This window comes from Salmo salar, chromosome ssa13 (assembly GCF_905237065.1).
Source record: "Salmo salar chromosome ssa13, Ssal_v3.1, whole genome shotgun sequence".
NCBI classification, from domain to species: Eukaryota; Metazoa; Chordata; class Actinopteri; order Salmoniformes; family Salmonidae; genus Salmo; species Salmo salar.
Window position 1 is genome coordinate 72105483 of NC_059454.1, and position 25922 is coordinate 72131404.

Below are 25922 nucleotides of genomic sequence, written 5' to 3' on the forward strand. Positions count from 1 at the left end.
TATTACCAACACCTATGCTCTGTATTTTCGCTGGCTGCCCCTCCACCACAGAAAGCATTGAGCTAGGATGAAACACCTGCATTTTGGAGCAAGAAAGATGCGGCTTTATTAACGCAAGGATTATTAAAACATGTTTTACATTGTTTGCAAACTCATGTGACACTGCTTAATGTCAAAATAACATGCAAAATTGGCCAAATTATATATTTTTGTATTATTTTTTGCTAAACTGGTGGGGTCATTGACGGCCCCACCTGCCCTGAATGACGGGTCGCCACTGACTAAAGGTACTAATGAAGATGTATATTATCCTGATAACGATATTGGCTACTATTTAGCAAAGAAAGTCCAATCAGTTACCCATTACGACTTTCTCAAAATTAGCCTCAATGGCCTTTGTCTCGTTCCCTGCATTTGCATGAAAAGTGATTTAGAGCCTCCCATAATGTATTGCAGAGGACTCCATGGTTTTGCATTTGATCACTTGTCAGCGTGCATGTCCCGTTGTGCAGGTGGCCTTTCACCCCCTCCCAGACATGTCTCCTCCTGAATAGTAGCCATGTAGGAATGCTGTTGGCATGACACCTCTCGTCACAGAATATCACAAATTCCCCCATCAAATTCATTTTTTCATCATTTTCCAACCTTGAAACTGTATCCAGTGTCTGTCCTTTGGTTGTTGATGATGCTGTTGTTTTGTTATCGCTTGTGATGGGATGATAACATGGAACTTAAAGCTGAAGCTCTTGGCATTGATTAAGCTGTTGAAAGTAATAATAGCACAATGCTTGAGGGCAATTTTAAAACAAAATCTATAACAATATTGTGCTCAAGTAATAGCCTTAACTTTGCCTGAAGACCTTCAGTAAATGTTACGTCAGTGTTAGGCTCTGTTGTTCACCTGTGAGGGTTTAATCACCTAAAATAAATGGTTCAATCTAAATGTGTGAGTAAAGCTTCTTTAACGTATATTTTCTCATTAAATTTCATGCATCTTTGTTTTGAACATGAGCTCATTTCATTGGAATGCTACAGGTAAAATCCAGCCTGCATTGGCAGCATCTAACATGTGTGGTGTTTGTCCCCTCCAGGCTTCTTGGACTCGGCCTGAGACATACGAGGTATGGCTACTAAACACGTAGCCAGATCCTAGATTCAGTGCCTAACACCTAGCCAGTCTCATAGTAGACTAACCCTGTTCACTACAGAGCATTCGTGTTGACTTTCTCTCCAGTCTTTCCTCAAACTCCCCAAAATCTGGCACCAATGCGATTCCAGACTAATGAAGTCAAATTCAGGAATATGAAATGAGACGCTTCCTTTTGAAAGATAATTTTTCATTAAATGTTTTGATTGCTAATTTGCGACTTGCCCTCAAGTTCAGTCCCTCATATTGATTCCTCTCATAAATTTGGTTTCATAACCACTTATTACGAGGGCGTCGACAGTTCCCACAAAGCAGTTTGCCCCAAGAGGCCTGTCAAGGGACTGGGGCTAGCCAGGCACCATTGGAAAAACCTAAATCAGCCAACACTGTGCTCTGCCGTGGACCAAGCCCAGCCAATCTAGCTGTGCCTTTTTGAAAACACTAACCAGCCAAACTGTAGACTGCACAAATATAACCCTAAAATAGAGATGTCCCTTAATGCTGTCTAATCCACTGCTTGAAAGAAAGAAAAAAGACGAGGATAAAAGGCGATAAGATATTTTATAGTAATTTGATGCCAGACAAAACCAAAACCAACATATGAATTCAACAAATGCTTATGCCTTTGTGGTGAATATCCGAGGCATTTACTCAACCACCGCAATTCCTCTGTCACACAAGGCATAACTGTTGTTTTGTTTGGTTCAGTGTATGAATATTCATCAACATGTGTGCTGTGTTTATATGAATGATTCAGTGACATATGGATGGTGTGTGTGATGGGGAAAATAGGATTCCCAGAGCTTTAACTCCAGATTAAAACAAGTTAATCATCTTGCAAGCCGTTATAAACCTTTCATGAATCCCACTGCCTTCACAAAAAAATACTAAGTTAAATTCACTGGAAAAAGTACATTATTAATTCAGGTCTCAGGTGATCAATACTCTAGCATCCAACCATGAATTCACATCAGAAAACTGAATGTCAGTTTTCAACCCGTTTTCAACCCGTTTTCAACCTCAGTTCAAAAAATGGGACTGCTACCATGTAGCCTAGATAATTGCCCCACAGCCAGGATAACTTTATAACTGAAATGTTGATCTGTCAGAATTCGTATAATTTTGGTTCTCCTAGCTTAGCCAATTTTTGTTTAGCTTCAGTAGATAACTAGTGTTGCTAAATGCTTCTTTTTAGATGCCCCATAGTATTCCACCGGTCTTAGTCTCTTGTATTCGAGATGCATAGTTTGTAGGAAAAGCAGTTTGCATTTCACATAATGTTGTGTCATGTATTTTACTTTTGATATTTCTAATGAGCTGCTCTGATCTTTTCACCATTGCAACTGGTTTGAGGCAACTGGCATTAACAGTGCAATGTGTGGGTTGATGAGAGGGTTGGTGTGTTTACACATAAGCTTCCATTTTGGCAACACTGTAACATAGGTCCCACTTGCATCATACACGTTAGGAGTGTCCATGACTTACATGGCGCTGTGGGTGGAGGATTTATCCATGCTTTCCTAGGTTCACCCTCCATATGACAGGTCAGTTTGGCAAAATCCCATTGTAAGTGTTCCACGCTGTCCACATCACACTCCAGCCCGGCCTCCTCCGGACATGACACCTTTTGAGAGAAATGAGACTCCCGTCCCCAGCAGGTACGACTGCTTCTGAAGGCTGAGAGAGAAACCGAGCGGTGTTTTTCACTCTTGTACCCGGGTTCAGCCAGCCGTTCTATTTTCCTTGAATTGAGTGGAATGAGAAAAAGGGCTTGGTAGAATGATGCTTCTGTGCTTTTTATTAGAGGAGATAAGAGCCAGAAACAGAATTACATTATGGGGCCACGCTGCAAAGCCTCCCTCTTGCAAAAGCTCCCTCTCTCTATCCTGTTTCTCTTGATGTGACAACACAAGAAGAGCTGCACGAGGTGAGGGTGTGACATGAGCCTCGCCAGCGACCAACCCTCACAATGTAAAGCGGTGTGCACACTGCTTATATATGACATTTTCTCCCCGCCTCGGAACACATGTAATGCAATAGGCCCTGCATGTACAGCTTACCGCCAATTACTAGGCGAGGGAAGCTGCTCTGCAGACAGCCTTGTATACTAACAGGTTAAGGATTGTGAGGCGGAAACAGGATGTAACCCATGCTCCTAAAAGCCTGTCTGTAATTTAAAGCCCTCAATGCCTTTGGCTCATGACTAAGCCATCCCACCTTAAAATTGACTTACTGAATAGATTGAATTGCAAAGTCCCAAACATGCGATAAAGACCAAATCCCCTCTGGCCATCACACAAGTAATTTGTAGACTTAAGAAGACCTTCCAAAGGTGTCACAATGTCATATATAATAAAGAAGTTCTGGCTCAGGGACATTGACCAGAAGATCAATAGCTGACTTTTTCTTTATATTTACAATTTTCTACATTGTAGAATAATAGTGAAGACATCAAAAACATGAAATAATACATATGGAATCATGTAGTAACCAAAAAAGTGTTAAACAAATCAAAATATATTTGAGATTCTTCAAAGTAGCAACCCTTTGCCTTAATGACAGCTTTGCCCACTCTTGGCATTATCTCAACCAGCTTCATGAGGTAGTCACCTGGAATACATTTAAATTAACAGGTGTGCCTTGTTAAGTTAATTTGTGGAATTTCTTTCCTTAATGCGTTTGAGCCTATCAGTTGTGTTGTGACAATGTGGGGGGAATAGCCCTATTTGGTAAAATACCAAGTCCGTATTATGGCAAGAACAGCTCAAATAAACAAAGAGAAATGACAGTCCATCATGAAGGCCTGTCAATCCGGAAAAATTCAAGAACGTTGAATGTTTCTTCAAGTACAGACGCAAAAACCATCAAGCACTATGATGAAACTGGCTCTCATGAGGACCGCCACAGTAAAGGAAGACCCAGAGTTACCTCTGCTGCAGAGGATAAGTTCATTAGAGTTACCAGCCTCAGAAATTGCTGCCCAAATAAATGCTTTACAGAGTTCAAGTAACAGACACATCTCTACGTCAACTGTTCAGAGGAGACTGCAGGAATCAAGCCTTTATGGTCGAATTGCTGCAAATAAACCACTACTAAAGGACACCAATAATAAGAAGATACTTGCTTGGGCCAAGAAACACGAGCAATGGACATTAGACCAGTGGAAATCTGCCCTTTTGGTCTGAGTCCAAATTTGAGATTTTTGCTTCCAACCGCCGTGTCTTTGTGAGATGTAGAGTAGCATGGAGGTGTGATGGTGTGGGGGTGCTCTGCTGGTGACACTGTCTGTGATTTATTTAGAATTCAAGGCACACTTAACCAGCATGGCTAACACAGCATTCTGCAGCGATACGCCATCCCATCTGGTTTCCGCTTTGTCCCACTATCATGTGTTTTTCAACAGGACAATGACCTTCAGGCTGTGTAAGGGCTACGTGACCAAGAAGGAGAGTGATGGAGTGCTGCATCAGATGGCCTCCACAGTCACCCGACCTCAACCAATTGAATTGTTTAATACTTTTGGTTACTACATGATTTCATATGTGTTATTTCATAGTTTTGATGTCTTCACGATTCTACAATGTAGTAAATAGTAAAAATAAAGAAAACCCCTTGAATGAATGAGTAGGTGTGTCCAAACTTTTGGCTGGTACTGTACATGTCGCTGCTATTGCTTTAGGGAGAATGTGAGACATAGACTTTCCATATAAGTAATGATGCTCCCTTTACTCCGTAGTTTTGTTAGGATCTACACTTTTTTTGAGTCTGGCATCCCGCTTGCCATGTAACAGCCTTCCCTGTAGCTCAGTTGGTAGAGCATGGTGTTTGCAACGCCAGGGTTGTGGGTTCGATTCCCACGGGGGGCCAGCACAGAAAAAAATGTATGAAATTGTAAGAAATGTATGCATTCACTACTGTAAGTCGCTCTGGATAAGAGCGTCTGCTAAATGACTAAAATGTAAATGTAATGTAACATTTGCAAGATGGCGTGACTCAGTTTGACGTGTATAAGCGCGCTACTGACACTACGATCATGATTAACATCTCACATCTAATGACAGCTTTTGTAATAGGGTGTCAGCTGGCAGGACTACATTTTTTTTATTAAAACGTGTCATGGAAGGGACTCCTCTTGAACGGTTAAAACTGGTCACATTGGGCCAGTGAGTGGTGCGCATTCAATTAACGTTCATGTTTACCACGATATCAGCATGTGTCATTCATTATTCAACCTGCCCATTAAATGTCATATTGAGTGTCTGTACCATTCTGACTTTGTAATTGAAATAGCTCTTTATCATAGAGTAATGAAAACAGTCCTTTGCACTTAGGTTTGCACTGAAACATCAATCTGAACATTTTGTCTATTGGATCAAGCTTTAGATGTTCAAATACCTACAGATGTAGGATCTTAATTTCATCACCCTGTTTAAAACTTGTAGTGTATTTGAGGTTTAAAAAGACTTCTGCTGTTTGTAATTTCCATTTTGATACTTCAGACTTGATTTTCCCTTAAGAAAAATGTATCAATCTCTACATAAATGTCCGTTAATTATAATATTCCACATAATAATTTAAATTTCTTGTTGCTGCATTTTCATGCTGTAGCAAACTGGCTCAAGTTAAGAGCTTACATCTGTATTGGCTTTTTCATCAGCTTTGTCCAGTTTATTATAATCGGAACAATACTACCCTCTGTTACCTTATTTCTATTCAGGCTCATAAGACACAGGAGCAGATGCTTGCTCTAACATTCCCTTAACACAAGATTAATGTTGCCCTTTGAGGAGGTTGTAGGACACGCCTCAGCTCCTCAGCCAGCTCGGTTTTTAAAGTGCTGCACAGCCATTGTCACTACACGGAGAACATAATACAATGGGGAGGGATTGTTGGATTGTTCAGTATCTAGCATTGTGTAAGGACTGCTTTATAGCCTTGCCAAAGATCGAATTGAATTTTCGGCCTAAGAAATGGAATAGGGACCAGTAAATTTTAACGGTAACAAGTTCCAGAAGCACAGTTAGAGCTTTTTGTTTGATCAGATTAGTCACGTCAGCCAGCAAACGGTACGTAGCATGGAGCTGTGCACTATTACCATCAGAAAGATGCACAGGTGAGTGAGAGCCAAATCATGCTTAATCTCATTTCACACATTCAAATGTCCCATGAATATGAAGAAGGGAGAGCGAATGAAAAAATAAGTACCGAATAATAAACGTCTAATTGGATTAATTTTCCTTGCCCCCAAAACGCAGGCAATCTGCTCTGAACCAGATAGCATCACAGTACACAATTGATAGGATTGTAGGGACTAGCGGTTAGCTGGAGTCTGGCTAGTGAAAAATCAGTTTGTTAGTTCAGGAATGTTCAATTCAGTGTTAGCCAGTAATTAGCTATTAGGAAAGGTGCTTTGTCTCGAGCAAAAGGCTTTCCCTCCTAGATTAAACCCAACCAGATTGCAGAATCGAGACAGTATGTACACACAGGATGATGTCGGTATTGACACTTAAAGTACTAAGACCACACAATAGGGAGGGGGGTCACATATAAAATCTTGATTTATTATTGAAATAAAGCAAAAGCTGAAGTGTGATGCTATTTTATAAAATAGTCCTAGAGAGTTAGTAGCTTAGCAAGTAGATGTATTTCTGCCCATTTGGTGTGAAGCTGTGTGTAGTACAAAAGAAGCTGGAAAAAAAGTTGTTAGTGGATTTTTTTTTCCAGCCATGCTTTTAGAACCTGCTGCATTGATGTGCTCTATTATTGATGTGTTCGGTTCTCCTGCCACCTCCTGCAAAGCAGCCCAGAAAAAATACCAAAATATCTGTCTCAGTCGGATGGAAGCTTGCCATATTTATTTGGCAGCATTTTGTTAAGGAATTGAGTAGAGAAAACAAATCTATTAAAAATACAATTCTGTCCAAATCCGACAGGTGCACAGAAAAAAAGAACAACAAATTATAAAACCGAAGAAAGAAGGTTGCACCTTGAGTGGTCGAAGAATAATCCCAAAACATGAAATGGTCAAATTGTTAATTGTGTTTCTTCTCTGTTCTTCCTCGTAGAGTCTTGATGGGAATGTTATGGTGCGTAGTCACGCAAGGGTTTCCTCTCTCACCTTGAAGTATGTCCAGTTCACCGATGCCGGCCACTACCTCTGCACTGCCCGCAACTCCATCGGTCAAGACCAGCAGACCATGTACCTGGAAGTGCGCTGTAAGACACCCATCTGTCTGTCTCTATTAGCTTGTTGTCAGCGCTTTTTCACATCACATTTCACTAATACCACTTTTTACCTGTATCTTCAAAAGCTCCATGAGTTGTCACCACTATTTGCGTATAGTAATTTTTGACTAAATCGAAGAGATTGTCTTGAAGAGTGATAGTCCAAAGGATTCTAGATCAAAAAGTTACCAAAAGACACATACTTCTTGAATTTGACACAATTTTAACCCAGAAGCCATTGACCCAATGACCGTGACCCGTTGATTTTTACTTTATGCTGTGTCATTAGATTTCAATGGATTGTTCAGTATCTAGCACTGTGTAATGATGGCTTTGTAGCCTTGCCAAAGATTTTATTTAATTTTCTGCCTAACCAATTGAGTAGGGGCCAGTAAGTTTCAATGTTAACAAGTTCCAGACGCACAGTTAGGGCTTTTTGTATGATCAGATTAGTCACTTCAGCCTGCTAACGGTACGTATCACAGAGCTGTGCACCATTACCATCAGAGAGATGCACAGGCAAGGGAGAGCCAAATCGTGCTTAATCTCATTTTGCACATTCAAATGTTCCATGAAAATGAAGAAGGGAGAGAGAATGGAAAAAAATATGTACCAAATATTGAACGTTCAATTAGATTAATTTCCCTTGCCCCCAAAACGCAGGTAATATGCTCCGAAAATCAGATATTATCACAGTACACAATTGATAGGATTGTAGGGACTAGCGGTTAGCTGGAGTCTGGCTCGTGAGTAATCAGATTGTTAGTTCAGTGTTGTTAGTTCAGGGTTGTTCAGTGTTAGCCAGTAATTAGCGATAAGAAAAGTTGCTTTGTCTCGAGCAAAGCGCTTTCCCTCCTAGATTAAACCCAACCAGATTGCAGAATCAGGACAGCATCTACACATAGGATGACACCGGTATCGACACGTACGGTACTCAACTCTCAATTCAGACACTCACTTCACATTATCTGTAGTATGCGGTGTGTGTTTGTGCTACTCATTTGCTGATATAAAAAAAATCTGTCTTGGCCCTTTCGGTTTGTGTTGGTTTGTTTGGTAAGAATATCTTATGAAAACAATGATTGTTTTAGCTCTCCTCTCGATAAGCGCAGGGTTTATTTTGAGAAACCCATTTAGCTGTAATTGAACAGCGGGGTTCATCGCAGAGTCAGACAGTAGGTTGAGATTTCAGAGAGGGAGCAAGGCCTTATCGGTGGAGCAGGGATGGAGAATCTGCCGACTCGGCGATGTCCATCAATCCCAAAAGCTGGGGACCGCAATGCTATCAAGTGCTCAGTGTCAGACGTCAGAACCAAAGCTAACAGCGTCAGGGGAGGCGTCAGTATCAAGGACATATGAGAGAGAAGAACAATATTTTACACAGCTTATGTGGGTCCAGGGAAGCCCAGGGTTATTTTCTTACAATATTAAACATGATTAACTAAAACAGTTTTGGGGTGTGTGTGGTAGATCAATAAATTGTGATAGCTTTAATAGCAGTTGAGGCAGTGAAGGGAGAGTCTGTGGCGCTAAGTCAACAGTACTGAATTGGTTACAGCAAGTGTGTAGAGTAGCAATAGGTGAAAGTGAGTGCAGTCCACACACTGCTGTACTGAGAGTTTTACTGACAACTGGTTGATTTATGCTTGCCATGTGACATTCTGCTACAAGACCATGGTGCTTGCCTACGGAGCTGTGAGGGGAACGGCACCTCCGTACCTTCAGGCTCTGATCAGGCCCTACACCCAAACAAGGGCACTGCGTTCATCCACCGCTGGCCTGCTGGCCCCCCTACCTCTGCGGAAGCACAGTTCCCGCTCAGCCCAGTCAAAACTGTTCGCTGCTCTGGCACCCCAATGGTGGAACAAGCTCCCTCACGACGCCAGGACAGCGGAGTCAATCACCACCTTCCGTAGACACCTGAAACCCCACCTCTTTAAGGAATACCTGGGATGGGATAAAGTAATCCTTCTAACCCCCCCCCCAAAAAAAAGATATAGATGTACCATTGTAAAGTGGTTGTTCCACTGGATATTATAAGGTGAATGCACCAATCTGTAAGTCGCTCTGGATAAGAGCGTCTGCTAAATGATGTAAATGTAAATGCAAATTAAAGGCCAAACAAAGAACCATAACCATAAAACAACAAATAACAATAAAATATAAGTCCTTCTTACACGGCAGCTTATTTATTATTCACATTGGTGTCCATAAAGCACAAATTGCATAATAAAAGAAATTGATAGTGTAGTGGTGACTGGAATGAAGATTCTTCAGCCTCTGTCTTATCTAGTGTTATTTTTACACAGTTGCTGGCTCATCACGTTTACCCCTGAATGCAACTTACCACAGCAGCCTTTGATTTTAGCTCATGGTGTAGCACAATGTTACTATGCTCACCATATGATATATACAATTTTATGTCCTCATAGAAAGACAAACAGAATTGCAAACTGTTTGAGTGTTAGACTTTTTATTTATAGTGGTTAAACCTAGGTATTGTGGGAGACGCATCCAGAAATGAACAATAGATACCACACCCTGAATAATATACTATTATTGTATTCATTATAGTGTTTTAGCTATGTACAGATGTTATAACTGGTGCAGACATAACATGTCTCCCCCCCCGTTGTTGCAGATGCTCCCAAGATCCAGGGCTCGGTGACGGTCTACACCTGGGAAGGGAACGCAGCCAACATCAGCTGTGAGGTGCTGGCTCATCCGGGAGCCTCAGTGGTGTGGTTCAGAGATGGCCAGCAGCTGTCTAGCACTAACACCACCAACGTCAAGATCTACAACACACCAGCTGTCAGCTACCTCGAGGTATGGTTCAATAGGGATATGAGGTCCCCAAAACTGTGTGTACAGTATGTGATGAATGATATCACATTTTTAAGAATGCACTCCATACAATGTAATGCCAAACATTGTCTGGTTCCTGCATAACATGCGTGGCTAAAACAAACAAGACTCCCTTGCAGAACCCTGACATTTCTGCATGCAGTGATACAGTAACAAGTTGGCTGAAAGCTTCATTTTAGCTGTAATCCAACCAAAGTAGAGCACCCATTTAACATACTGAAACTTCCTAATGATACCAGGGAGTAATTGATTGCTCAAGTTGTGAGACATGTGCTTAGGCTGACCAATTAAGAATGACAGTAATGTTATCTCACAATTAACTGTCAGTGAAATGATAGCACACGGATGTTATATCACCATAATACACTGTGGCTATTTTGTGTCAAGGGCCCTGGAGAGAGAATAATTGTTTGTATTAATTGTTGATGGCATAATTCTTTCTGAGGTACTATAGAGACGCTTTTATGTAACGTGAAATACAATAATACAACTGGATTTATACTGGTATGTGTTTTTTTCCTGAACCATTTTGGTTTAAGTGCCTTTCTCAAGTTAAATAAAAGGTTAAATTAAAATATATATATAATAATTAAGTGCCTTTCTCAAGGACTGTAGTTGCAGTTAGAGCGTTGTAACCGGAAGGTTGCAGGATCGAATCCCGGAGTTGACAAGATAAAAATCTGTCATTCTGCCCCTGAGCAAGGCAGTTAACCCACTGTTCCCCAGGCGCCGAAGACGTGGATGTCAATTAAGGCAGCCCTCCGCACCTCTCTGATTCAGAGGGGTTGGGTTAAATGCGGAAGACACATTTCAGTTGACTATATTCAGCTGGACAACTGACTAGGTACCCACCTTTCCCTTTCCTCCTGGGATTGACAACTACCTGTTGGTTTATACAATTACCAGATGTTAAAACACAATTCACCTAAGCCAAGCTCAAACTGGGTAACCCCAGCAGCACATATGTGACTACATTTCCCAATTGAGACGTATGTACCATTTCCAATATTGGCTTTTCTGTACATTTTACAAAAGTACAGACTCCGAGCTTCAAAACGGTATATCATACACTGCAGTTGGGTGGAAAATGGAAAAGTTATGCTTATTTGAAATGTGATAAACATGTTATTCCACCTTGTAGACAAGTGCCAGAAAATCCCCTTGAAAGTTTTTCACACTTTTCTCAAAAGCTGATTTGGCATCGTTCACACCCTTTTAAGCCCCACCCATCTTTTTACTTATTCACTTGAGGCCATGTGCTAAACAAGTGATTATGGTAGTGTAGTAAACAAGTGGTGAAAGTAGTAGCCTACAATAAGGAAAATCTTTAGGTAAAAATACTTTGTCTTTGGTAAACACTATATCAAATCAAACCACCCCCACATACATCTATTGTCTAACAGTGTTCACATGTTCATTTAACTACAGTAGATGGCCTTATCACCCCCAGACACACCTGGGGTCATGTAATCATCTGGCTAAGTGGACTCTTTGGTTTAGACATGTAGCAAGCTAGCTAGCTAAACAAGTTCATGAACCATAATCCCAACCCATACAGTTTAGCAATACAAATTAATTTCTGACAAAATGAGATACGATTTATAACGTTAGCTGGCATTAGATACCAAGCAACTAACATTAGCTAGCTAGTTAGGTTTAATGTTGGCTAAAACTGTTGATCTTCCTTTCTTCCCCATCACTGTCATCAGAAAACTCTGCATTGTCTGGTTCAATGACAGTTGTTCAGTGACATTGCTATTATCTTTTTAAAAAATCTGCGGTAGACTGCTGATCAGGGAAGCCCCCAATTATGTTATAGACCAGGGGTCTCCAACTTTTTCTAGCATGAGAGCTACTTGAATACATTTGTCTTTAAAACATTTTTTATAGCTTTCAAATAGGCACATTCTCCTCTTCTCCGGGTCCTTGGTGTACAAGCGATGTGTTTTCTGTCAATATACCTGGTAAAATAATGGTTAATAAACAACTCTAAGGGGCCCTATCAAATTATATTTTGTATTTTCCCGAATTTTGTTTTCTGTTTTATTTTTCCAAAAATAAACATCTACCCACAAGATGTTTATCATTACTAGCATTCCTAACTGGCTACATACTGAGTGATAGACAAATGCGCACACCAAACAGACAGACCTGCTGGATATTAAATCGGCAGATTTTGTTACGTTTGGCTTTTTAAGCCAATAGTGGCTAACCAGGTGTGGAGTAATGCCAATGTGGCTTTGGTTGGATAGTAGCCAGGAGCTTGTTTAAGAAAGTTTGCAATGGGACACATGACGAAAATGCATGTACTTTCAGAATTGCTTGGTGAGCCACTCATATGTGGGCTGCGAGCTACTGGTAGCTTGCGATCTACCTGTTGGAGACCCCTGCCTGTTATAGACAGTAGCCTGTGGCATGGTAGAACAATCAGAACCCATCTCTCAGCATGACCAGCCCCTCCATTATCTTAGCCATTCAAGGCTAGCCAGGAAGGATCCTTAGTTTCTCTGTGAGAAATAAACTAGGCTCTTAATTGAAAAAATGTTTTATTCATATTTACAGATCACCTACAAGTTTATTATTAAAGCACATGAAAGTTCACTTCTTTTTTTAATTTTTTATTTACATCTCACTTGAGAGCTCCTGAAACACATTGTTACCCTTACAGAAAAAAACGAATGTCAAAATCGCATTTTCACATGTTGAGTTTAAATGTCACGTATATTTAATTTAGAGTTCACATGCAAGCACCACCTTTTCACATGTAATAAGAAAAACGATTTCACCACACATGTGAATTGCTGTTTCACATGTTAAGAACTTTCACATGTGAAAATTGGATATGCAGTTTCACGTGTGGAAAAACTCATGTGAATCTCACATTCACATGTGGAATTGCAAATTCACATGTGAAAATCTATTTGATGTGTAAATCAAATTTTCAGTTTCACATGTAAAGAACATTCACATGTGAAAAACTAATGTGAAAATCTCACATTCACATGTGGAATTGCAAGTTCCCATGTGAAAAACAACCATGTGAAAATCTAATTTGCAGTTTCACATGTAAGAAAACATGTGAAAGTGAGATTTACAAGATCACATGTTGTGGTGAAATAGTGTTATTCTCCTCACACGTGAAAAGGTGGTGTTAACATATTGCTGTAGCAATGCAATTGCAATTTGTAATGTAATTATGTTAAGGTAACTTAGCCTACCTGAGTATAATAATTCAAGTGTGTTAAAAATGTTAATTTTGTATTTCTGAGCCATCCACTCGGATGTGTTACTGTTGCAGGCGCACACCTCTCTTCTTCATACATTGGTCAGTGACTGTTGGAAGAAGCTCAGTGAAAAAGAACAGAAAAGCTAGGGCTACGTGTTTCCCTATTTATCCTTTTTAACGTGTAAAAATGTGTACTGTCAGTTAATCAAGTTAACTCAAATTAGTGCACAATTTTTTTTTGCACATTGTCTGAAAGCGTTCAAAATATACTGAATACACTGAAAACATCATCTATACAGGTAGAAACAACAATGCGATGACAAAACAAGTTGAACAACTTTGAGGTTAAAAAAAGTGTATTTATCAATTTACCAGATTTTGCTAATTGTTACTTTGGACAAAATCAAAACGGCAATATTCTTGTAATGCTTTTTGTATTTATAAAAAAAAAATTACAGCTCAATTTGAGCAAATTATGAATTTGTGATTAATCACAGCAAATCCTGCGATAAACTAGTTTACATTTGTCACGTCCTGACCATAGAGAGCTCTTATTTTCTATGGTAGAGTAGGTCAGGGCGTGACTGGGGGGTTTATCTAGTTTATTTATTTCTATGTTGGGTTCTAGTTTCTTTTTTCTATGTTGGGGTTTTGTATGATTCCCAATTAGAGGCAGCTGGTCATCGTTGTCTCTAATTGGAGATCATATTTAAGTAGTTGTTTTTCCCACCTGTGTTTGTGGGATATTATTTTGAGTTAGCACCTCTTTAGTCACGTTTCGTTTATTCTTTTTGTATTTTGGTTAAGTTTCACTTTATAATAAAGATGTGGAACGCTACTCACGCTGCGCCTTGGTCCTTCTCTACAAACGTACGTGACAGAATATCCCACCACCCACGGACCAAGCAGCGTGCCTAGGAGGAGCAGGGATCCTGGGCATGGGAGGAAAGCCAGGAGTGGAGGACATCCTGGACTTGGGATGAAATAATGGCAGGAGACAAAAGACTGCCATGGAAGCAGGCAGAAGCAGCGCGGGAGGAGAATCTACAACACCAGGGTTCGCAACCACGAAGACAGCTGTTGGTTTGGCGTAGTATGTACACCATTTTCCCTGAGGAGCATGTTAGCCGTCAGATGCCACCTGAGTCAGCTCCCCGTACTCATCCCGAGAAGTGTGTTAAAGTTCTGGTACAAATGAGGCCAGAACTTGAGCACCAGGTCTCCAGTGCGCCTTCACAGCCCAGTACGTCCTGTGCCAACTCTCCGTACTCACTCCTTCGACGTTCCGCGTCACTGAGCCTTCGGCGGCACCGAGCCAGCGGAGACGGTCGGCGGCACGGAGCCTGCGGCGACGGTCGGCGGCACCGAGCCTGCGGCGACGGTCGGCGGCACCGAGCCTCCGGCGGGGTTCCCGGTCCGGAACCTTCTGCAGCGATCTACAGTCCGGAGTCCCCGGCGACGCTCCACGGTGCGGAACCTCCTGAGACGCTCCACGGTCTGGAACCTCCTGCTCCATGGCCGGTGCCTTCCCCTGCGCCGATGCCCAGTCTGAGCACGGCGTCCAGTCCAGCTTAAAGTCTTCTTCTGCGTTGGTGCCCAGTCCAGGCACAGCGTTCAGTCTGGGTGCATGGCTGGATCCGGGGGATGAGCAGGTTCTTCGTCCGGCACCAGAGCCGCCCCCAATGCTGGCGGATCTACGGGATGAGCGGGTTCTTCGTCCCGCACCAGAGCCGCCTCCGATGCCGGAGGATCCGAGGGATGAGAAGGTTCTTCGTCCTGCACCAGAGCTGCCACTAACACTAGACACCCCCCCCAACCCTCCCTTTTGGTTTCAGGTTTTGCAGCCGGAGTTCACACCTTTGCGGGGGTACTGTCACGTCCTGACCATAGAGAGCTTTTATTTTCTATGGTAGAGTAGGTCAGGGCGTGACTGGGGAGTTTACCTAGTTTATTTATTTCTATGTTGGGTTCTCGTTCTAGTTTCTTTTTTCTATGTTGGGGTTTTTGTATGATTCCCAATTAGAGGCAGCTGGTCATCGATGTCTCTAATTGGGGATCATATTTAAGAAGTTGTTTTTCCCACCTGTGTTTGTGGGATAGTGCATGTAGCACCTCTTTAGTCACGTTTCGTTTATGCTTTATTGTCCTTCTCTACAAATGTACGTGACAACATTTGAATCGTTTGACAGCCCTAGTTGACATTAAAATGTGAAAAGGCGGACATGCGTTGGTCATGGTTGCTCATGGTCATGTGATGAGGTAGCCCTGCCTGCAACTTAAACATTAGTGTTGGCCCGCTTGGGCGGGTGGTCAAGACATTGGCACAGATAGAAGAATGAGACAGATATTTCACCGGATGTATAAATGTGAAGCATCCACTTACTACCAAATATCATCTCTGAGAGGAAGCCCAGTGGCCGGCAGTGGCAGAAGATGGATTTTGACCGACATTCTGCAAGTTTTCTCATCGATGAAACATTTGATCTCAATACAAGCTTTGTAGAGAGAGCATTGCTGCGAAGGTGGAGTCATGCGTCCTCCGAAACATGACCTGCCTAACCGCGCTCATTAACACCCGCCAGCTTAACCCAGAAGCCAGCTGCACCAATGTGTCGGAGGAAACACCATTCAACTGATTCCTGGCCACGGCCGGTTGTGGTACAGCCCGGGAAATAAACCCAGGTCTGTAGTAACGCCAGATGCATGCTAGAACGGGCCAATAGAATCTCACTAGCTCGTGCCTTAGACCGCTGCGCCCCTCTAGAGGCTCTCAATACAGTTTTTTTATTCCCAAAACTAAAATCTGCTATGAACAGATTGCACTCCTAAACAACGCAATTTAGTCCAAAGGCGAATTGAGTTATTGCACACTTCACGGAGTAGGTGTTCTCTAACGGGCAGATGCATGCTAGAACGGGCCAATAGAATCTCGCTAGCTCGGGCTTTGCTCTGCCCACCACCTTGCTTGTTCTGCCCACTATGACTCATCTGTTCCCATTGGAAACGACAGGCTGTGGTCTATATTGGTTAAGTTATAAAAATCTTTGACAGTGGCGTCTGCCGTTGGAGACCAGGGTCCTAATCTCGCCATTTATAAAAGCACACGTGAAACTTGTTGGGAAACCACAGTCATGCGTCCCAAATGGCACCGTATTCCCTATATAGTTCACTACTCTTGACCAGAGCCTAAGTAGTGCTTTATAATGAGAATAGGGTGCATTTGGTACGCAACCATTGAGTCTGTTCCCAGGACCTGGGTAGATGCATAACCTTCTGTGCGGAAACTCAGGCAGTGAGTGTACCTATTCAATAGTGGGTTTCATGCCCAGTGTCCCCTGAACCCAGAACGCTCTCTGTAGCAAAGAGGCCTGTATGACCCGCTGGCACATTTACCTTAAGATGTCTAGTTAATGGTGCCACCAGAGGGGCCCACTGCCCCTGTTACTCGATAATTATTGAGCAAGACGTATGCCAGCGGTGAGGAACAAAGAGCAATGCTAGCACCATGGCGATTAGATCCTCAGTAATCAACAAGACCATCTGGGGTAAATCAGATCATTGAAGGAAAAACATGTTGTTGATGCAGAATTTTTTCTTCTTCTTCCAGGTCACCCCAGATTCCCAGAATGACTTTGGAAGCTACAACTGCACAGCTACCAACATGATCGGAGCAGAGTCCAAGGAGTTCCTCCTGATCCAAGCAGGTCAGTCAACAGGGCTTACTCTGATACTGTACACAGGGATTTCCCTCATTCAGATGATTCATATGTATTCATTATTAAAACATTTGATACTGTATAGCTGAACAAATATGGCAATAGAAAGTTTGTATTTTAATTAAATAGAAGGTGCATACAGTACAGCCACACAGTGTCGTTACCACACCTTAAGCAGTTTCAACTAATTATTTCTGGAACAGTTCAGAAGTTTGGTCTCGAATTTACTTCAGAAACCACAAGTATTTCTGTGTCAGTCTCATACATCACATCTGGAGGTCAATGTCGGGTTTTTAGCTTCAAGATCAGTTACTTTGCAGTTAAGGTGAAATGCCATTGTGATTTAAAAACATAATGGGTGTAATTTCCAGGGCGTTTACAAAGACATTTTGGCGTTAAGTACAAATTTAAGGCTGCTATTTTGGTGGACTATAAAGTAGTGCAGACGTCAAGGGTAGTTGGCCAAGCGTTATTTTATTCATCTGCAACACAGTGGTGACTGCTACTTTAACACATTTGTTAGTAAAGTGGCACTGTGCTTGTGAGTGCACCAATGGGAGAACCATTCTTACATTTTTTTTAAGCTAGTTGTAAAAAGATATGGCAGATTTGGCTGTCACAATTGTTTCTCTGTGTCCAGTGCCAGCCAGTAAACCATGTGTGTCTCAGAATATCACACCAACATGTTCTTGCCAATATAATTTGGAAGATGTCATTTGGGTTATTCCCTTGCAGTTGGGACATCATTTCACATGTAGCTGGCGTTGCCTGTAGTATCATGGGACTTCCAAAACCTTAAAACCATGATGGGCTGATCTCTTCATATATGGCCTTTTGACTGGATGAATCTGGGCACATTTCTCTTTATATGATTGGTTGAATCCTTGAGTCTGATTGGCTGCATGTCCTGTGGGTCTCAAGGGCCAGGATTTAACCTGTATGTCTCTGTGGTGTTGTGTAGATGTGCCGTCGGCACCCGCCATCGAGCGAGTGGAGCCCTTCTCCAGCACCGCCATTGTGGAGTTTGAGGAGCCCGATGCCAGCGGCGGCGTTGCCATCCTCAAGTACCGGGCAGAGTGGCGCATGCAGGGTGAAGACTGGACCGGCAGGGAGTACGACGCAGAGGAGGGTGAGTCATACACACACAGACAGACACACTGAGCAGCCCACCACAAAATGACATTGCCAGTAGGACTCCAAGTAGACTAGTTTATCAAAGCATACCAGATGGTTGAAATGTGAACGTCAGCCTTCAGTTCTGAGTAAGGCCCGTTTGTTGAAACATAACCTAGTGTCAGAGCATTATTAATACCTTTCATATTGAGTCTTAGCCAGTGTTTTCTTGGAAGAGACAAATCCATCTCAATGGGATAAATAACATGTAAATAAAATATCAAAACCTATGTGAGATGTTGGGGTTGATATTAGAATTTAATTGTCAGCACAGTGATTCAGCTGAAACGACGACAAACACAATGATACCCTAAATAACAAATCTTTCAGGGGCTGACAGGCCCTCAGATATCTCCTTCCTGTTGAGTATATGTGGCACTGTGTCTATCTGTCTGTCTGTCTGTCTTATGCTCACATGGGATATGTCAGCAGATTGTTGACAAGCTGTTCTGTCAGCCTTGAGCCCAGCCTGACACACGCACACACACGAAAGAGCCGGCTGACACACACACACACACACACACACACACACACACACACACACACACACACACACACACACACACACACACACACACACACACACACACACACACACACACACACACACACACACAGGAATCCCCTCTAGCACAGAAGCACACAAACTTAAAACAACTTGGTTCACACACAAGTTACTGCAATTCTGCAGACACACACAACACCCTGCCAACTCACACGGTGTAAGGCCTGCCGACAAATGCACGCAGATATCAAATCAAAGTTTATTTGTCACGTGCGCCGAATAGAACAGATGTAGACCTTACAGTGAAATGCTTACTTACAGGCTCTAACCAATAGTGCAAAAAAGGTATTAGGTGAACAATAGGTAAGTAAATAAATAAAACAACAGTAAAAAGACAGGCTATATACAGTAGTGAGGCTATAAAAGTAGCGAGGCTACATACAGACACCGGTTAGTCAGGCTGATTGAGGTAGTATGTAGATATGGTTAAAGTGACTGCATATATGATGAACAGAGAGTAGCAATAGCGTAAAAAAGGGGTTGGCGGGTGGTGGGTGGCGGGACACAATGCAAATAGTCCGGGTAGCCATTTGATTACCTGTTCAGGAGTCTTATGGCTTGGGGGTAAAAACTGTTGAGAAGCCTTTTTGTCCTAGACTTGGCACTCCGGTACTGCTTGCCATGCGGTAGTAGAGAGAACAGTCTATGACTGGGGTGGCTGGGGTCTTTGACAATGTTTAGGTCCTTCCTCTGACACCTCCTGGTGTAGAGGTCCTGGATGGCAGGCAGCTTAGCCCCAGTGATGTACTGGGCCGTACGCACTACCCTCTGTAGTGCCTTGCGGTTGGAGGCTGAGCAATTGCCGTACCAGGCAGTGATGCAACCAGTCAGGATGCTCTCGATGTTGCAGCTGTAGAACCTTTTGAGGATCTCAGGACCCATGCCAAATCTTTTTAGTTTCCTGAGGGGGAATAGGCTTTGTCGTGCCCTATTCACGACTGTCTCGGTGTGTTTGGACCATTCTAGTTTGTTGTTAATGTGGACACCAAGGAACTTGAAGCTCTCAACCTGTTTCATTACAGCCCTGTCGATGAAAATGGGGGGGTGCTCGGTCCTCCTTTTCCTGTAGTCCACAATCATCTCCTTTGTCTTGGTTACGTTGAGGGATAGGTTGTTATTCTGGCACCCCCCGTCCAGGTCTTTGACCTCCTCCCTATAGGCTGTGTCGTCGTTGTCGGTGATCAGGCCTACGACTGTTGTGTCATCTGCAAACTTAATGATGGTGTTGGAGTCATGCCTGGCCATGCAGTCATGGGGGAACAGGGAGTACAGGAGGGGACTGAGCATGCACCCCTGGGGAGCTCCAGTGTTGAGGATCAGCGTGGCAGATGTGTTGCTACCTACCCTCACCACCTGGGGGCGGCCCATCAGGAAGTCCAGGATCCAGTTGCAGAGGGAGGTGTTTAGTCCCAGGATCCTTAGCTTAGTGATGAGATTTGAGGGTACTATGGTGTTGAACGCTGAGCTGTAATCAATGAATAGCATTCTCACATAAGTGCTCCTTTTTGTCCAGGTGGGAAAGGGCAGTGTGGAGTGCAATAGAGATTGCATCATCTGTGGATCTGTTTGGGCGGTATGCAAATTGGCGTGGGTCTAGGGTTTCTGGGATAATGGTGTTGATGTGAGCCATTACTAGCCTTTTAAAGCACTTCATGGCTACAGACTTGAGTGCTACGGGTCTGTAGTCATTTAGGCAGGATGCCTTTGTGTTCTTGGGCACAGGGACTATGGTGGTCTGCTTGAAACATGTTGGTATTACAGACTCAATCAGGGACATGTTGAGAATGTCAGTGAAGACACCTGCCAGTTGGTCAGCACATGTCTGGAGCACACGTCCTGGTAATCCGTCTGGCCCCGCAGCCTTGTGTATGTTGACCTGTTTAAAGGTCTTACTCACGTCGGCGCCGGAGAGCGTGATCACAAAGTCGTCCGGAACATCTGATGCTCTCATGCATGCCTCACTGTTGCTTGCCTCGAAGCGAGCATAGAAGTGATTTAGCTCGTTTGGTAGGTTTGTGTCACTGGGCATCTCACAGCTGTGCTTCCCTTTGTAGTCTGTAATAGTTTGCAAGCCCTGCCACATAAGACGAGCGTCGGAGCCGGTGTAGTATGATTCAGTCTTAGATTCAATCTTGTATTGACGCTTTGCCTGTTTGATGGTTCATCGCAGGGCATAGCAGGATTTCTTGTAAGCTTCCGGGTTAGAGTCCCGCACCTTGAAAGCGGCAGCTCTACCCTTTAGCTCAGTGCGAATGTTGCCTGTAATCCATGGCTTCTGGTTGGGGTATGTACGTACAGTCACAAACAAACGAGGGCGAGCCTTCCAATGCCATCGGAAGAATCCCAGAACATGTTCCAGTCGGTGATGGCTAAACAGTCCTGTAGTTTAGCATCTGCTTCTTCTGACCACTTTTTTATTGACCGAGTCACTGGTGCTTCCTGCTTTCATTTTTACTTGTAAGCAGGAATCAGGAGGATAGAGTTGTGGTCGGATTTACCAAATGGAGGGCGAGGTAGAGCTTTGTACGCGTCTCTGTGTGTGGAGTACAGGCGATCTAGAATTTTTTTCCCTCTGGTTACTTATTTAACATGTTGATAGAATTTGGTAGAACTGATTTGTTTCCCTGCATTAAAGTCTCCAGCCACTAGGAGCTCCGCCTTTGGGTGAGTGGTTTCCTGTTTGCTTATTTCCTTATACAGCTGACTGAGTGCGGTCTTAGTGCCAGCATCTGTTTGTGGTGGTAAATAAACAGCCACGAATAGTATAGCTGAAAACTCTCTAGGCAAGTAATGTGGCCTGCAATTTATCACAATATACTCTACTTCAGTCGAGCAAAATCTAGAGGCTTCCTTAGATTTTGTGCACCAGCTGTTGTTTACAAATATTGCCAGACCGCCCCCTCGTCTTACCGGAGTGTGTTGTTCTATCTTACCGGTGCAGTGTATGTCCCGCTAGCTGAATATCCATGTCGTCATTCAGCCACGATTCCATGAAACATAGGATATTACAGTTTTTTATGTCCCGTTGGTAGGAAATTCGTGATTGTACCTCGTCTAATTTATTGTCCGATGATTGCACGTTGGCGGTAACGGCAGCTTTCCCACTCGCCTTCTCCAGGTCCTCACGAGGCATCGGCTCTTTGTCCTCTGTACCTGCATTGCTTCCACTTGCAAAAAACAGGGATGTCGGCCCTGTCGGGTGTTTGGAGAATGTCCTGTGCATCCTGCTCGTTGTAGAAAAAATCTACTCACAGACTAGAAAACACACACACACACACACAAACACAACCAACCTCAACATATGACATACTCGCACACCCCTCCCACACACACAGGGTCAAGCAATACACCTCCCCACACACTCACTCAAACAAACGAGGGCGAGCCTCCACGCTCACTCATACACAAAAAAACAGTCGTGCCATCACACCCCCTCCGCTCACACTCTTCTCCACCACACTGCCTTGCTCCTGGACAGAGAGGAGATCAAAATAACAGCCAGCACTCTGTCCTGTCCTCTGCTCTTTTTAGCACAGGCCCTACCATCGCATCACTCTTCCTAGACCCATCCAAGACATGGGCTTCATCAGCCAGCCGGTTGACTGGGGCCGTGACGAGTAGCTTTAATGGAGCTTTCTAAAAACCCTTTTTCCTCCGACAGGCCTGAGCATGATCACCATCGTTGGCCTGAAGCCCGAGACCTTCTATGAGGTCAAGATGTCCGCCATCAACGGCAAGGGCGAGGGCGAGAGCAGCCCTCCCCAGAACTTCAAGACTGAGCCAGTCCGTAAGTGCCTCCCTCCTTCCCTGTCCCTCCTGCAGAGCGATAGCACTCACCTGACCATAATGCTTTTCCTCCCCATCACCACCTAGTGCAGTCTAGCCATCCAGCCACGACCACCCCAAGCCCCATGCGCCAAAAGCCTAATGCATCCCCCTTCCGATCTCTCTGATGGACCAGCCACTCCGCTCCGGGGATGCATTGCCAACTGACCCCAGCCTGTGTGTCTGTTTGCATAGAAGGGTTGGGGAAGGAGGGCTAGGGACCTAGTGCTTCAGATAATGGAGGGTGAAAGGGGGGGTGCAATCCTAGTTTCTGTACCCCCCCCCAGACACTGCTCCTTGTGACCATAGTGTCTGTGTGTTTGTCACACTTCTTCATGAGGACAACTGAAGTTATCAGAGCATAATCCTTTGTCATTTTGAGATTTTTTCTCGACAGATATTTGATGGATCAATGAATGCTACTACCTAATAATTGATTGAAAGGAGTTTTGTGTGAACATCGCTTTGAAGCATCACTTACTACACGACCATCACTGAAGCATCACTCCTGGAAATTCTTAAAAACTTCTGAAGCATAGTGAATTTGGAGTAAAATCATACATTATACATTTGCCAATATAATGGAATATCGTATGGAATAATGGTGTCTTCAGATAAGTCAACACTGAGGGTTTGATATTCTGAATCTCAGATAGTCACGAGTAAGAAGAGGTTGTTTCTGCACATTCTCTCTACGTAAAAATCCAAAAGTCAGGCAGTGAAAATATTGTTATACGTGTAAAGTAGCACGGGCATAGTTAGAGATAAATGTACTTCCTGATTTAATTTATAATTGCTTCTCTTTTTGGCTGTTTTAATAAGGCCACTTTACACAAATTAAGTGGATAAAACTTGTAAGAGCTGCGTAATGAAATAGCATAATATTAATCTGGCGAGATTCACACACTGTGGTAGCCATCCCAAAACACAGGTGCTGAAGGAATTAGAGAGTTGGAATGGAATAGCGACCCCATCTTTTCTCTTCTCCCTCCTTGTTTGCCAGTCATGCTGCTTGAAGTTGCTGTGCTGGCTAGTTATAAAGGTTTATTCCGTTCTGATTCAACACATTGTGTTTAAGGCATGAATCAGTCTGATTTGGTTCTGCTTCTTGCCACGCTTCCATCTGTGCTTTAAACCTTCTGCTTCTGTAGCAGTCACCCTTAGCTGCCACTTGGATTGACCCTTTTTTCACTCTGAAGTCTAGAGGGATGCCTTGTCCTGTTATTACTTCGTAATTTGGAGGATTGAGTACCTTTTCATCAGATAAACAGTGATTTCATAATGCTCTGAATGTTTTCTTAGCTTAAAAGTACAGTGATGTTATTTTAAATCTATCCAGAATCCTTAAAGAGCAACTCCCCCACTTTTAAACCTCATATTCATTATCCCCAGAACCAAACCAGTGTTTACATATGTGAAAACAGCGTATTTGTTTTGTTGGAAAAAAAATACGTTAGAATGTTATACCGAATGGCATCATCAAAAGTTTTTTTTTAATTAAGTGATTTTCAAACACTGAGATTCATGGTGACGTGGGAAGCAAGAAAAAAACCTCCCTCTGGCTAGAAACCCTTTCCAGGTTTTGAAAATCCAGGTTTTTGAAACTTTTAATCCTACCCTGTGGTTTCACAAAGAAGCATTTTTTAGGACCTTTATTATCTTGTTAACCATAGATCATTGAAACGTGCCATTTTCCCAAATGTAAACACTGGTTTGGTGCTGGAGATGAGGAATATGAAATCAAAAAGTGGTGCAGTTGCCCTTTAACATGCCTAATTGATGATAAAGTACATTGATTAGGTATTTTTATTGAATTTAGAATACTTGCTAGGCAAAAAAACATTTTTTTACTGGATATATATACACACACATACTGTGTATATATATATATATATATATATATATATATATATATATATATATATATATATATATATATATAACAAAAGTGAACTATCCTATTATCACTGTCGGTCATGGTTCATAGTCAATTCTGAAGTGACAGGACAGTCAACTTCTACCATTCTGTTCTCATTGCTTCTATTTCTTCTGATTTTGTTATTCATGTTTACCCATCTCTTTTTGTTCAATTTGACTTCTCAGGCTATGCTTTCACAAGTAAGTTCTCATCCCCTTCATTTTCTTTGTCTTTGTTTTCATTTCACCCATTTTATTTTAAACATTTATTTCTGAAATCTTTGTAAAAAATACTGAATTAGCTATTGGTGGTGGTAGTAGTAGTGTAGATCAGTGTTTCCCAACTTCAGTCCTCGAGTACCCAACCCCCAAATGTTTGCCCTGGTCAATCCCTCGGTGAGTTGAATCAGGTACGTTTGTCCAGGGCTACAACAAAAATGTGTTCTGTTGAGGGTATTCAAGAACTGGAGTTGGGAAACACTGGTGTAGATACATTTATTTTCAACAATTGAATTTGGTCTGTTATGTCATTGAATTAAGAATTATACTTGACCATTGCCTCAACCTTTTGATTGGGGCATTTTGGTAGAGTATTTGCCTTCAAGCAAATACTCACGCAATATCTCTTGTCTCATAAACCTTTCCAGGCGGCATACCATTTCATTACTCTGATGTGGACTCAGGTTTGTCTTAGTTGTTGTAGTTTCTTAACACAGACATTGAATTTATAATAAGTGAGTGACCATGTACCATAGCAATCCCATAGTTCCATAGATCATTTTTAGTACTTGCTTCTCCCCTGTGACTTGTCCCCTTTCCATTTGTACAGTGAACTGATTGACCCCTGATTGACTGCAAATAGTCACTCATCCCTTAGCCAATTGTACATATATGCAGTAATTAGTATGAACATAAGGAGCAATATCAACATGTTGGGAGAGTGTCATTGCTAATACAGTAGTATTTACAAACAGACAAAGGACTGAGCCGCATTATCGCTCAAAGGGAAATACAAATATGCAGTGCCATTAGTTTCTCAATGATGACTCATGGTTAATGCGGCACAATTTTAATGTAACTTGAGAAATCGGCAACAGACAGGATTCAGCCTCGGTTCAGCCTCGGCTGATAGTTTGTTGCCGTTATTAAGGCATCCCTAATTCGCCAGACAATCTGCTTTTCCTCTGGGTTTATAGCATCTCTGTTCAGCCATGACAGTGTGAGGCACCATTACTGAGAAGCCTATTTTTCCCCCTCATAAGA

The 25922-nt window shown here is 42.7% G+C and overlaps 1 protein-coding gene across 14 annotated transcripts in view; it reads left to right on the top strand.

Moving 5' to 3' along the window:
* ncam1a (neural cell adhesion molecule 1a) overlaps window positions 1-25922 on the top strand; it is a 320103-nt gene that overhangs the window by 260534 nt on the left and 33647 nt on the right. For 6 of the 14 annotated variants that reach the window (XM_045693504.1, XM_045693507.1, XM_014137371.2 and 3 more), the window contains exons 9-14: window positions 1092-1121; window positions 7213-7363; window positions 10014-10198; window positions 17071-17167; window positions 18141-18308; window positions 22579-22704. In XM_045693504.1, coding sequence (XP_045549460.1) covers window positions 1092-1121; window positions 7213-7363; window positions 10014-10198; window positions 17071-17167; window positions 18141-18308; window positions 22579-22704 — 757 coding nt within the window. Of the gene's footprint in view, window positions 1-1091; window positions 1122-7212; window positions 7364-10013; window positions 10199-17070; window positions 17168-18140; window positions 18309-22578; window positions 22705-24845; window positions 24861-25306; window positions 25343-25922 lie in introns of all 14 variants that reach the window. The other 8 variants (XM_045693506.1, XM_014137372.2, XM_014137376.2 and 5 more) reach the window with 3 other exon arrangements.